The sequence below is a fragment of the Lithobates pipiens genome, unplaced genomic scaffold (genome assembly GCF_037356315.1).
Source record: "Lithobates pipiens isolate NorthernLeopardFrog02 unplaced genomic scaffold, aLitPip1_a1.2 Scaffold_10, whole genome shotgun sequence".
NCBI classification, from domain to species: Eukaryota; Metazoa; Chordata; class Amphibia; order Anura; family Ranidae; genus Lithobates; species Lithobates pipiens.
The window spans coordinates 220,958,830-220,973,112 of NW_027507686.1; the positions used below are offsets into that span (position 1 = coordinate 220,958,830).

Genomic DNA, 14,283 nt, shown 5'->3' on the forward strand with positions numbered 1-14,283 from the left:
AGAGTGAATGGTTTGCATTGAGCTAGAATGATGAGGTTGAGTGGTCTGTGTCAACCCAGTAAGATGAGGGAGGGTGCAGAGAGGGGAGAGGTCAGTGTTAAGCAAGGAAGACGAGAGGGAGTTGTGTGTGGAGCCAGAAAGATAATACAGAGCAGTTTGCTTGGAGCCAGGAAGATGAAGAGTCGTATGTGTTGAGCCAGGAAGATGAGAGGAATTGGTCTGCATCAAGTTAGGATGATGAAGGGGAGAGGCTAGTGTCAAGCCAGAAAAATTAGGGAGAGAGTGACCATTGCTAAACCAGGAAGAAGAGGAGACGTGGCCAGTGTCGGTCCAGGAAGAAGAGAAGAAGTGGCCAGTGTCGGTCCAGGAAGAAGAGAAGTGGCCAGTGTCGGTCCAGGAAGAAGAGAAGTGGCCAGTGTCGGTCCAGGAAGAAGAGAAGTGGCCAGTGTCGGTCCAGGAAGAAGAGAAGTGGCCAGTGTCGGTCCAGGAAGAAGAGAAGTGGCCAGTGTCGGTCCAGGAAGAAGAGAAGTGGCCAGTGTCGGTCCAGGAAGAAGAGAAGTGGCCAGTGTCAGTCCAGGAAGAAGAGAAGTGGCCAGTGTCAGTCCAGGAAGAAGAGAAGTAGCGGCTACTGTTGGCCAGGCCAGGAAGATGAGGGGAAGTGGCCAGTGTCGAGGACAGAAAAATTAGGGGAAGTGGCTGTTTTAGAGCCAGGAAGATGAAAGGGGAAGTATTAATTTAGCAAGATGAGGAGGAGTGCAGTTGTTAAGCCAAAAGCTGTGGTGGAGTGTCCCCTGCCAAGTAAGGAACATGAGGGGAGTGGCTGTTGCAGCTGATGATGTGGGATAGTGCCCATTGGTGAGTGAGCGAAATGAGGGCTTCCAGACAGGAAGATAGTGAACAATGGCTTTTGTCATTACAGGAAGAAGAGCAGTGGAGGCCAGTGTTATGCCTGGAAGAAGAGAGGAAGGTGTGTCAAGCCAGGAAGAGGAGAGTGGTTTACATCGAGCCAGGAAAATTAGGGGGAGTGGTTTGTGTCCAGCTGGACAGATGATGGGGAGTAGACTACGTTAAGTCAGAAAGATGGGGGGGAGTGGTTTGCATCAAGTCAGGAAGATGAAGGGGAGTGGCCAGTGTTGAGTCAAAAAAAATTATGGAGAGTGGCCATTGTCGAGCCAGAAAGATGGAGGAATTGCCGTTGTCAAACCAGGAATATAAGTGAGGTGGGCAGTGACAAGCCAGGAAGATGAGGGGGAGTGGCCAGTGTCAAGCAAGGAAGATGAGAGGGAGTGGCCAGTGTCAAGCCAGGAAGATGAGAGGGAGTGGCCAGTGTCAAGCCAGGAAGATGAGGGGGAGTGGCCAGTGTCATGCCAGGAAGATGAGGGGGAGTGGCCAGTGTCATGCCAGGAAGATGAGGGGGAGTGACCTATGTTGAGCCAGAAAGTGGAGGGGACTGTCTAACCAGAAATACGAGTGAGAGTGGCCAGTGTCGAGCCACAAAAAAAGGAGAAAGTTGAATGTTGAGCCGGGAATATTAAGGGGAGGGGCCAGTGTTGAGCCATGGAAATGAATGTGAGTGGTCAGTGTCGAACCAGGAAGATGGGAGAGAGTTGTGTGTTAAGCCAGGAAGATGAGGGCAAAACCAGGTACATATGGGTGTATGTCATCAAACCAGGATGATGAGGGCAGGATGGTCTACAAGCCAGAAAGATAAGGAATGGTCTGTGTCAAGCTGACCAGACAAATCGAGCCCTCTCCAGCTCTCTGCAGAGAATCCTTATTTCCACTGCTTGGCCTTTGGCATAGTCTAGCCCTCATTGATCCAACACCATCCCACAATAGCCTACAAATATATATATATTTATATACTTTTTCTGCAATTTGCAACCTAACAAAACTGAATTATCCATACACAGTGAACTTATCCATGGTTACTATGGAAAACCGTATATATATATATATATATATATATATATATATATATCACAATACATCCAATGTAGGCATCCACATCCCCCACAATCAACTAAACCAACATATTTATCACAGAATATAGGTTAGTAACTCTGGTCCTCCACCAGAGAAACATTGTATAGAAAAGGAGCAAGCGGACTATTGCGGTGCAGAATTAGTGTAAGAATCATGAAAAACAATATAAAAAAAATGTATTTTTATTTAGAAAGTTAACAAGCACTTTTTTATGTGCTTGTTAACTTTCTAAATAAATAAATATATATATATATATATATATATAATTTTTTTTTTATATTGTTTTCCATGATTCTTACATTAATTCTGCACCGCAATAGTCCGCTTGCTCCTTTTCTATACAATGTTTCTCTGGTGGAGGACAAGAGTTACTAACATATATTCCATACTATTTGGATGATGGTGCAATGTACTTAGTATATTTTTTTGTTCCTTTCATCTGTAGGCCATTGGCACACAACATATTTATCACATTGGGATTTTTTTTAAAGGATAAGCTCACTTTTTCAACATGCTATCCATTACACCCATATATAGGGTATAACATGTTCAGCATCCCCCCCCCCACACTTCCCTGTTACAGCAGACAGGGAGTTCTTCTCCTGCTGTCACATTTAAATCTGTCCACACAGCTGCGTCAATTCATTCACAGGGATCTGTGAATAAAATATACTACAAATCCTGTCTGGCACCACAGCCTCCGCACTTGTAGTTTCAATGGACTGAGAATGGGCTGATCAGAGCACTCATAGTCCATTCCCTCTTCCTCCAGCTTTTAAAATAAAAGCCTGTATAGAGATATGGGCAGAAAGCTGGAGAGAGGGTGTGCAGGAGCCTGACATGGCACCTGTGATCCACTGACCGTAGGTGCAATACTTTCCAGCCTCCTGTAGAAACAAATAATAGAAGGACATTTTAACCTAAAAATGTATGTGCATTTATTATTTTTTTGTTAAAGGTGAAGCCTTTAAACCGGAACTTCACCCAAAAGGGGACATTCCGCTTTAAGTCCTCCTCCCCCTCTTCTCTCATATCTGGCATGTCATTTTTTATTTTTTTTGGTGTGGGGGGGGGGGGGGGGGGGGAGCAGGTACCTGGTTTTGACAGGTACCAGCTCCCACTTCCACTTCAATCTCCTTCTCCCCACCCTCCTCGCAGTTTTATGGCACATGTCTCAGGTCCCAGAAGGCTTCAGGACCCATGCAGCATAGTGCAGTTCGCGCTTGCCAGCAGTGAAGCCAAAAGCTGCATAGCCAGCTGCCCACAGTTAAGATGCTGGTGCTGGGAACCCAAAGGCTAGTGAAAAACTACCCCAGGTGAGAACAGCGCTGGTTCCCTCGACAGGTATGTGTCCTGATATTAAATGCCCTATTACAAATCTTGTAGCTGCTGACTTTTGATTCTAATTCTTTTTGCCCAGGCTGTACAACCACTTTAAGTATACTGATAAGTCATAGGTGCTCTAGATTGGCTATGGTTTATTGGTATCCTTAAAAACCTTGTTCTTCTTTTAGAACAATCCATGTACAATAATAATGCAGATGCTGGCACTGTATGCAATCCCCTGTAACTTTGCCAGATGGTAAAACCAGAACATTATTCGACGCGATGCTGCTTGCCAACATAATAAAATAGAGAATGTACAGCGTGACACTAAACAGTGATTGATTGCATATTTGTGAAAGGGAGATATTAGGTCTAATTAGAGAAGAATCCCAAGAAAACAATAATAAGGCGAGTTGAAGAACGCAGAGCAGAGATTAGAGCACACAGCGGAGAGCCTGTCTAGTGTTATGTGGGACAGGCACTTGAATCATTGCACTTTTTGCCAAAATTCACTAAGCTCCATCCCTCTCCTCGTTCATGCTGGCACACCGCTGTCTTTACACTTATTCTACAGTTATTGTATCTCCAAGAAAATGAGTCATTGCATTACCAGCAGCAGAACAGGAAACTGGAAGATTGACTGTAGAACATTGTAAAGCCTGGACTGTGGATAGTTAGAGACCTGCAATAGAGTACAGGTCCATGCCCGAAGGAACAGGAGTGAAGGTGCAGTTTTATATTGCAGAAGCAATATTGGTTTAATGAGAACACAAAGAGGAGATTTCTCAATTAGTGTTTTGGGTTTGGAGTATCTAAACTGCACCAGCTGCTCATTGAGGTACCAGGATGAGATGCAGGATCAATGGCACACTGAGGGACTAGGGCTGGGGTGCAGTTTCAGCATTGCATTGTTTGATCGCAGCATGAGCTGTAGGATCAGAAAATGGTTTATATTTCACTATTTTTATTGAAAAAGATCCGACAGAAGTCAGAAAATGGTTTATAAAAAAGACTTTGGCCCCTTTCACACTGATGATCCGTTCAGGCCCACCTGTCAGTTTTTCAGGCGGACCTGAACGGATGCTCCATAGACCTCTATGGAGCGTCGGATGTCAGCGATGACATGTCCGCTGACATCCGACCCGCTCCGATCCGAAAAAGTGTGACGGAGGAAAAAGCTATTTTTCCATCCGTCTGCGGATCGGATCGGGTGACGACGGACACTGCGGTCCGTCGTCATCCGATCTCCCATAGGGGAGAGTGGCGCTGTGACAGGTCTGTCCCTGCGCAGTGTGCAGAGACGGACCTGTCATCTCCCTGCTCAGCGGGGATCGACGGAGTGATCCCCGCTGAGCAAACGGATATCCACGGGGAGGACCAGCACTGATCCACCCCGTGTGAAAGGACCCTTTAATAGATTGAATTGATTTTAAGAATTTGTCCGAAGGGCCATTCACACTTGTGTGTTGAGGCAAAGATTGATCCAATCAAACAGGTGTTAATATACGTTATTTCAAGGCACCTGCGCTGTGCGTTGCACTGCCATTCACTGTGCATGGCACCACAATGCATTGTACAGTAGAGCACAACACACTGCAGCACACCACATCCAGTTTTGAAAAAAAAAGAAAAAAAAAAGAAAAAAACGTCATGCACCGTTTTTTTTTTTTTTTTTTTATAATGAATGGTCTACCTTAACAGAACACATATTACCGCAAGCCAGAACGTGCATTACTGTATTATATATAACACTCACTTTTTCACCATGAAAATCGGGTGCAAATAGCGTGTGCATGTTATATGCCAATACTTCAATTTTAACTGCCTCGGAGGGGATGGGGAGGGGGGTGGAACAAGCGCCGTCAGATTACATACAATGAGAGGCTGCTGCATTGATGGCACTTGTAAGGCTGCAGATGGGCATTGATGGCAATGGTGAGGCTGCAGATGATCATTTTTTTTCTGAAACTTCCCTCTTAAAGCGGAGCTTCACCCTAAAGTAGAACTTCTGCTCATCAGAACCCTCCCCTCCCCCCCCCCCCCCCCCCCGGTGCCACAATTGGCACATTTCAGGGGGGGAGGGGGGTGCAGATACCTGTATAATACCGGTATTTGCACCGACTTCCAGGCATAGATAGCTGCAGAATCTGCGGGTATTTATGCCACATCCTGTCTCTTCCCCGCTGTCTGCTGGGAAACACAGGGGTCCCAGAGACAGCAGCAACTGTCCGTATTGTGCAACGCGACTCGCGCATGCGCAGTAGGGAGCCTTCACTTCCTGATTCCCATACCGAAGATGGCAGCGGCAGCACCCGAGAGCGGATCGACAGATCGGCTTCGGGTGACGACATCACGCCCGCACGCGCTAGACAGGTGAGTGTCCATATTTTAAAAGTCAGCAGCTGCAGTATTTGTAGCCGCTGACTTTAAAAAAAAACAAAAAAACTTGGGAACTCCCGCTTTTAAATGAATGTGCGTGTTATACACCGGTAAATATGGTAATTAATTGCAATGGATCGCTTTAGTGTGAATGGCATGTAAAGGGGCAGTCCACCAGCATTTTCTTTATAAAAATTATAGCTACTCAAGTCTTTCAGTGGGGCTCCAGTGATTAGAGCGGTCTGTTGGAAGTTTCTGGATCTGCTCCTAACATCACGGAGTCCTCATTCTGCTGCTGCAATCTCTATGATGCCGCATTAATAAAAAATAAATTCTAACAGGCAGCATGACTATCTCCTTATAATGACTACAGTAAATGAGTGGAATTGTGTGCAATGATGCAGGACTGATCCAAAACAGTCTTTGTTGACCACTTGCCTACTGGGCACTTCCACCCCCTTCCTGCCCAGGCCAATTTTCAGCTTTCAGCGCTCTCACACTTTGAATGACAATTGCTCGGTCATGCAGCACTGTCCCCATACTACATTTTTATCTTTTTTTTTTTTGTTTTGATCAGCTGTGACTGGACACAGCTGATAACATGGTAAAGAGCCGCTGCAATTGGCTCTTTCCCCCGATGCATGATCGGCTGTGTCTGAAGACCATATCGATCACAGAGTGGGTGGGAGGACACGGTTCTGGGAGGATGTCAATAGACGCTCTCCCAGAACTGGACGACTGCGCTGAAGCCACCATTCGGCTATAGCGCGGTTGGCAAGTGGTTAAAGCAAATAACCTGCTCCGATGTGAAACCATAGAGTTATTCGCACTGTGCCCGATTTTATTTTCTGATTGACGAACGGAAGCCAATTGACTCTGCATGGAGTTTTTTTTTTATGTCCTCCCTGTGCTTGCATAGGTTTCCTCTGGGTACATCCAGTTTCCTCCCACACTCCAACAACTTGATAATGGGATAATTGGCTCCTGTCTAAATTGGCCCTAATATAGGTGTATGTGAGCTTATGAGATAGGGATCTTTGGTTGTAAGTTTCTTGAGAGCAGGGACTGAAGCTAGTGTATGTATGTAAAGTATGTAAAGCACTGTGTAAATTGGCAGCACTAAATAAATACCTGTAGTAAATAAAAAAAAGAAATACTATTTTCAGACATAAAAGGCCAATAATTTGCGACACGTTAGTGATTGCAGAGCGTGCTCTAAGAGAGTGTCCGGTATCTAGTAATGAGGAAAGCAGTCTCAGTACCAGCCTGTGTATGGAATGCACATTAAAACCTGTAGCTGTTGGGGGGGGGGGGGGGGGGGTAGCTGCCTGCAGCTGTCTGGAATTCCTTAGCTTCTGTCTTAACCTTTCTCCCAACACTTCCCGTTCTCCCCCCCCCCCCCCCCCCCCTTCCCAGCCTCACACCCCGACCAATAGCCTCTGTACCAACAGCTGTCACTGCTCTGGTGGGGGCAGTATCCACAGAGGGGGGTCACAGGCAAGGCAGGGGTACAGCTGAACTCATTACCACAATGGGCCCCACGTGAGGACGACCCATCACACCTATGAGCTCTTTGTTTAACAGCACTGAAATAAGAAGGGCCTGTGTTCCCAGCTACCAACAAATCCGTAGCTCCCTTTTTGTTTTCAGACCTGCAGATTGATTATTTGCTTTGGGTTTCTACATCCAAACATGAGGCCCATGTTTCAACCAGAAATGGTCTGCAGTATTCAATATCAACCAAGTGTACATTGGTTTTCATGGGTCTGACCAATATAAACTGCAAACTGAATTGTAATTGGCTGCTATTGCTTACAGAATATCACAGTGTTGGCGTGCCATGACCTAAAGAAACAAACAAGGAGCAGTGTAGGAGGAGGCAAGCAAAGCAACCAAATGGCAGATGTCATTTTCCTAGTGGAGGCTAGAAATGGAATTATGCAATCTGTTCTGGATCTGTGACACTGGCAGCCAGGCAGCTAACATTTTCAAAAGCTCAACATTGGCAGTCTATAAGTAAGCAGGGTAAAACCCTTTAACAGCCTCGAAAACTTAAAAACGAATATGACCAAAGCTTTCTTGGTCATACTTCTGTGAGTCACAGGAGTGCACTTACTTTTGCTCTGTGACCGGGAATTAGCCAATTACGGGTTATTCCCTGTCATCAGCTGAAGTGGAAGAGCTGCTTCAGATTCTGGAAGGATCCTAACAGGATCCACCCAGCTGCCTGATTGACAGCTGGCTCTGCCTCTCAGGATATGGCTGAGAGCTGACCCCCCCCCCCCCCACCCCCCCCCCCCCCCGCTTGGTGTTTCAGTGAGCACTAGAGGAACAGAGTGGAGAGCGGTGACTGACCGTCACTGCTCTCTGCTCTGAGCCCACCAATAGCCAAGCAATCATTGGTCATGTGATCGCTCAGTTCTCGGTCTAAGAGCTCATGTAGGACAGCTGCAGCATCACACCAATTCTGCACCTTAGCATGAATGTTTATTTTTAGTTTAACCACTTAAAGACCAGCCGCCGCAGTTGTACTGCGGCAGGTTGGCTCTCCCGGGCGAACTGCTGTCATTGTACGTCGGCTGCTTTAAGAAAGGGGCACGCTGTCCACTGGCCACCTGCGATCGCTCCTGAGAAAGACAGAATAGGGATCTGTCAATGTAAACCGAAAGATCCCCATTCTGTCAGGGGAGGATAGACAGATCTGTGGTTCCTAGTGATTAGTCTCCTAGTCTCCTCCTCCAGTCACTACACTACCCCCACAGTTAGAAACATCTCCCTAGGTAACACATTTAACCCCTTGATTGCCCCCTAGTGTTAACGTATTCCCTGACAGTGACATATATACAGTAATCTGTGGCTATATTTAGCTCTGATCCCTGTATAAATGTCACTGGTTCCAAAAAAGTGTCAAACATGTCTGCTCTGTCTGCCGCAATGTTGTAGTCCCGCTAAAAATGGCTGATTACTGCCATTACTAGTAAAAAAAAATTTAATAAAAATGTCATAAATCTAGCCAATATTTTCTAGACGCTATAACTTTTGTGCAATCTAATCAATTTACTCTTATTGAGTTTTTTTTTTACCAAAACTATGTAGAAGATTACATATCGGCCTAAACTGATGAAGAAGTTATTATTATTTTTTATTTTTTTTGGGATATGTATTATTTCAAAATTGTCTGTCTTTTTTTTGAATATAGCGCAAAAAAAACCCCAAAAAAACAAAAACCGCAGAGGTGATCAAATACCACCAAAAGAAAGCTCTATTTCTGGGGTAAAAAGGACATAAATTTTGTTTGGGTACAACCTCGCACGACCGTGCAATTGTCAGTTTAAGCGGCGCAGTGCCGTATAGCATAAAATAAAAAAAAATTGCCTGGTCATTAAGGGGGCAAAGCCTTCTGGTCCTTAAATAGTTAAAAACCCCAAACCTCCATTACAATGAACTGGTAAAGGAGACAAATACAGGAGAGGACAATGCTGACTTTTTTTTTTTCTTCTTTCTTTTTAAAAAGGTGCAAGTTTGTGAGCCGTCATCCTGATCCTTGGAGTATCCAAGAATTAGAAGAAGGATCCCATCAGGTTCCATTCATATCATAATCAGGTTCTATAATTAAATATCACTTTTGGATGGACTAACCCTTTAAACTACAAACTGAAAAAAAAAAAAATGCAAATGGCGAAACATTCAATATACACATAATACAGCATAAAACCTTTTTTTAAAATCCCTTACAGTTGGGAAATTTACAAAATCTGGAGCCACATGTAAATAAGAACGCTCCTGGATTTGCATATTTTTCCCAAAGTACATGTTATATTGTAACCCACAACTGTATATTGTCATTATTTATAAGTAAAGTCATATGCTAAACTGTATTTTTTAGTAAAATGCAGAAACGGCCCATTCTTTTGTATTAAAAAATGTCTCCCAGTATATACATACTGTGAACAATGGGTAAAAGAGTAGTGGTCCCTTTGTCTTCTCTAATTGAGAAAAGAGGTAAAAGAGTAGTGGTCCCTTTGTCTTCTCTAATTGGGGTTCGAGTACCCCATCTCAGTGTGTGCAGCGGTGCAACAATTAGATTACTCTCTGATTAGGCGCAGGAATATTTTCTTTTATACTTATACTGTGAACAATGCTGAACTGGGGATTCAACCGTCCAAAAATGTGAAAATTAACCTCTTCAGTACTAGAAGAATGCCAGAGTGACAGGATTCTGTGCCTTGGTTTTCCCCTCCTACAAATTCCTCAGTACAGCCACACCTGTATGTCTACACATCAACACCCCCTAGCTTACCTGTAAGTCTGTCTTCATGAGCGATGCTCCGGCCTCCACTATATAATGACAGATGGTCCGCTGACGTAAGGATGCCGCAAGGTGCAAACTAGTCTCACCACTGCAACACAAAAAGAATGGTTAGGAGGAAGACAGTTGTGGGGTCTACGATCTAAGCCTGCTAAAGTGCTGTACAAAGCTCTATGAAACCCCCTCTGTACCTTTTTAAAGTAATTCTCCATCTTTCAGCAAACACCATCTTTGTATTAAACAAAGAACGCACCTTAATGCTGGCCCTCGCAGCTGCTTATACTTCATATAGTTAAAAGTTTGGGAACCTCTGGCAACCGAACCTATATGAGCTTAGGACATCCCATTACCATGATTATGGAGTTGTCCCTTTTTTTTGGCTATAACAGCCTCTGCTCTTCTAGGTAGGCTTTTCGCAAAGGCTTTGAAATGTGTCTGTGGTAATTTGTGTCCATTCAGACAAAAGAGCATTTGTGAGGTCCTTTGCTGATGTTGGATGAAAAGACCTGGTCTTCAGTTGGTGTTTCAATTTAGCCCAGTGAAGTGGAGTAGGGTTGAGGTCGGGGCTCTGTGTAGGACACAATTTCCTCCACACCAGACTCATAAAACTATGTCTTTATGGAGGTGGTTTTGTGCAAAGGGGCAAAGTCATGCTGGAACAAAAAATACTTTTTTTGGAGGAGCACATTTGCCTAAAATGTCCTTGCATGCTGTAGCATTAACAATGCCCCTCACTGGAAACACCTGAACTTGGAGGCTTTTGGCCACTTAGCATAGGTGCGATAGGTGTCCACAAACTATGGCTATATAGTAATTACCTTCCATTGACTCCCTCACCACTCTGGTAGTCTACGGAAGTAATATAAAACACCTGGTCATTTCCGGTATGGGGGAGCATGTGAGACTCACACTCCTTCCCAACGTAACAGTGCTGGTGCTTTGCAATTTTTGCCTTAATTATTTAATTACAAATGTAATTAGTTTGCCAGAAAAGTATAAACTACCTTTAATATAAGTAGGCTAAGCAAAGAAAAGTCAGGAGCCAAGCATTGGCTTTTTTTTACTGGTTTGGAATTTCAAAACCAATATTTTGGAAGTTTGGAATTTCAACACCAATATTTCTCTGCATTGGTCCTCCTAACCAACTTTGGAATTTCACTGCTCTTGGTACAAAATAAGTGTTCCCTCTCTGCTGTGTTCTCCATGGTAGAAAAAAAAAAGCATACAGGGACGCACATGAACTTTAATGGCATCCCAGGCTTAGTCCGTAGGGTTCAGTATTGAGTTGGCCCACCATTTGGAGCTATAACAGATTCAAGTCTTCTGGGAAAGCTGTCCACAAGGTTTAGGAGTGTATCTATGGGAATGTTCAACCATTTTTCCAGCAGTGAATTCAGGTACTGATGTTGGATGATCAGGCCTGCCTCGCAGTCTCTACTCTAATTCATTACAAGGGTGTTCTATTGGGTTGAAGTCAGGACCCTAAACTGGCCCATCCATGTTGTTTTATGCATCTTGCTTTGTGTACTGGTGCGCAGTCATGTTGCAACAGGAAGGGGCCGTCCCCAAACTGTTTCCACAAAGTTGGGAACAAGAAATTGTCCAAAATGTCTTGATATGCTGATGCCTTACCTCTTCCTTTCACTGGAACTAGGGGGCCAAGTTCAACTCCTGGAAAAAAAACACACACCATAATCCCCCATCCAACAAATGATTTGGACCAGTGCACAAAGCAAGGTCCATAAAGACATGGATGAGCGAGTTTGGAGTGGAGGAACTTGACTGGCCTGCATAGAGTCCTGACCTCAACCCAATAGAACATCTTTGGGATGAATTATACCAGAAGCAGAGACTGGGAGCCAGGCCTTCTCGTCCAACATCAGTACCTGACCTCACAAATGTGCTTCTGGAAGAATGGTCAAACATTCCCATAGACACACTTCTAAACCTTGTGGACAGCCTTCCCAGAAGAGTTGAAGCTGTTATAGCTGCAAAGGGGGGGCCAAATGAATATTGACCCCTTCGGACTAAGACTGGGATGCCATTAAAGTTCATGTAAAGGCAGGCGCCCCAATACTTTTGACAATATAGTGCAGTGTTTCTCAACCTTTTTACCATCGAGGAACCCCTGGCAAAAGGTTTGAGATCTCGGGGAACCCCTAAAATAGCATTCAGATCTACAACTCACGGAAAATTGGTGTGATTAGCAAGCTGTGATATAACAATTATTTTAAGAAATAGCATTAAATAATATAAATAAATATTAGAACTTACCTATTTTATGTGAAATGTGTGCGTTTTTTCTTCTGAAACACACAACATGGCACAGGGCATACAACACAGTACAGTACAGGGCGTATAGCAGGGTACAGGGCACATAGCCAGTTACAGGGCACACAACACAGTACAGGGCGTATAGCAGGGTACAGGGCACATAGCCAGTTACAGGGCACACAACAAGGTACAGGTCACATAGCCGGTTACAGGGCATGTAACAAGGTACAGGTCACACAACATGGTACAGGTCATATAGCCAGTTACAGGTCACACAGCAGGGAACATATCACATATCAGGGTACAGGCCACATCATTTGTTACAGGTCAAATTGCAGGGTACAGGTTGCACAACATGGTACAGGCCACATAATTGGTTACAGGTCAAATTGCAGGGTACAGGTTGCACAACATGGTACAGGACACATAGCACTGTACAGGCCACATAGCAGGGTACATAATTGGTTACAGCTCACACAACATGATACAGGTCACATAGCAAGGTACAGGGTATACAAAATGGTACAGGTCACATAGGGTACAGGGCACACAACATGGTACAGGTAACATAGCAGGGGATGGGGCACACAGCAGGGCACATGAGGGTGCAGGGAATGGAGCACACGGCAGGGTACAGGAGGGTGCAGGGAATGGAGAACACAGTAGGGTACAGGAGAGTGCAGGGAATTGAGCACACAGTAGGGTACAGGGAATGGAGAACACAATAGGGTACAGGAGGGTGCAGGGAATGGAGCACACAGTTGGGTACAGGAGGGTGCAGGGAATGGAGCACACAGTAAGGTACAGGAGGGTGCAGGGAATGGAGCACACAGTTGGGTACAGGAGGGTGCAGGGAATGGAGCACACAGTAGGGTACAGGAGGGTGCAGGGAATGGAGCACACAGTTGGGTACAGGAGGGTGCAGGGAATGGAGCACACAGTAGGGTACAGGAGGGTGCAGGGAATGGAAAACACAGTAGGGTACATGAGAGTGTAGGGAATGGAGCACATTGCAGGGTACAGCAGTTTTTTCAAATGCAGAGTAGGGTGGGAAGCGGTCATAATAAAACCTCTCTTATAGCGTGATCCTTCCCGCCGGTCCCTCCTTTCCTCCCTTCCACCCCAGATGCTTGTATATGACATCACCCGGGGTGGACGGGAGGAAAAGAAGGAGCCTTGGAAAAGATCGTGCTACGAGAGAGGTCTTCATACAGTGCTACTCTGCATGTTGACTGAGACTCGATCTATCCGTCTGTTGTTTGTGATCGACAGGTAGATCGCGGCGAAACCCAGGTTGAGAAACACCGATATAGGCTCCCATGCCCCAGGTGTTGTCAGTGCTCCCTCCTCTCCCTTGCAGCTGACACAGAGGAGTCAGGTCACATGACCAGAGTCAAGCAAGCTGACAATAGGCAAGTATATACATCTTTTTACACAGGTTAGTCAGCATAGATATTAGGAGTGGAAGGGGACATTTTTAAAAACAGTTAGTTTAATTCAGACTTCTACTTTAAAACTGAATTCCAGATAGATTTAAAAGGCACAAATTAATACATCTCTGTATTTATTAATAATTAAATACAGTACATGTCTATTCAACTAGTTTAGGTACCTGAACTTCTTTTTATCAGCCTCCTGCAATTTACTATACACTCAGAGCGAGAGTCAATCAGGTATGCTGCATGCAAATCTGCATGTTGGTAGGGTGAGAGAGCAGAGGGATGACCTAATCAGTGTTTCACTGTTCAGTAAGCAGGTTGTGAATGGAGAAAAGACGACATTGTATTCCTTTTATAGTCAAAAACTGTAATAAAGAGGTGTCATTCAGCTAGCTATGCAGCAGAATTGTGTAAATCTCAGGACTGGAGGAACAGAAATGTGTAAACAGCTCCCTACACAACTCTGCCACATAGCACAGTCCTGTCTGGGAGCGGACGGGACCTGATATTTCTCTTCTGTGGTCCAGTAACACTTATGGGTCTCCTCCACATCCCCACCCAGTGTGTGGA

At 44.9% G+C, this 14,283-nt stretch overlaps 1 protein-coding gene across 6 annotated transcripts in view; it reads right to left on the reverse strand.

The window, feature by feature from the left end:
- DGKZ (diacylglycerol kinase zeta) overlaps positions 1-14,283 on the reverse strand; it is a 341,151-nt gene that overhangs the window by 8,068 nt on the left and 318,800 nt on the right. For all 6 annotated transcript variants that reach the window (XM_077461740.1, XM_077461769.1, XM_077461759.1 and 3 more), the window contains one exon: positions 9,992-10,091. In XM_077461740.1, the coding sequence (XP_077317866.1) occupies positions 9,992-10,091 (100 nt within the window). The remainder of the gene's footprint in view (positions 1-9,991; positions 10,092-14,283) is intronic.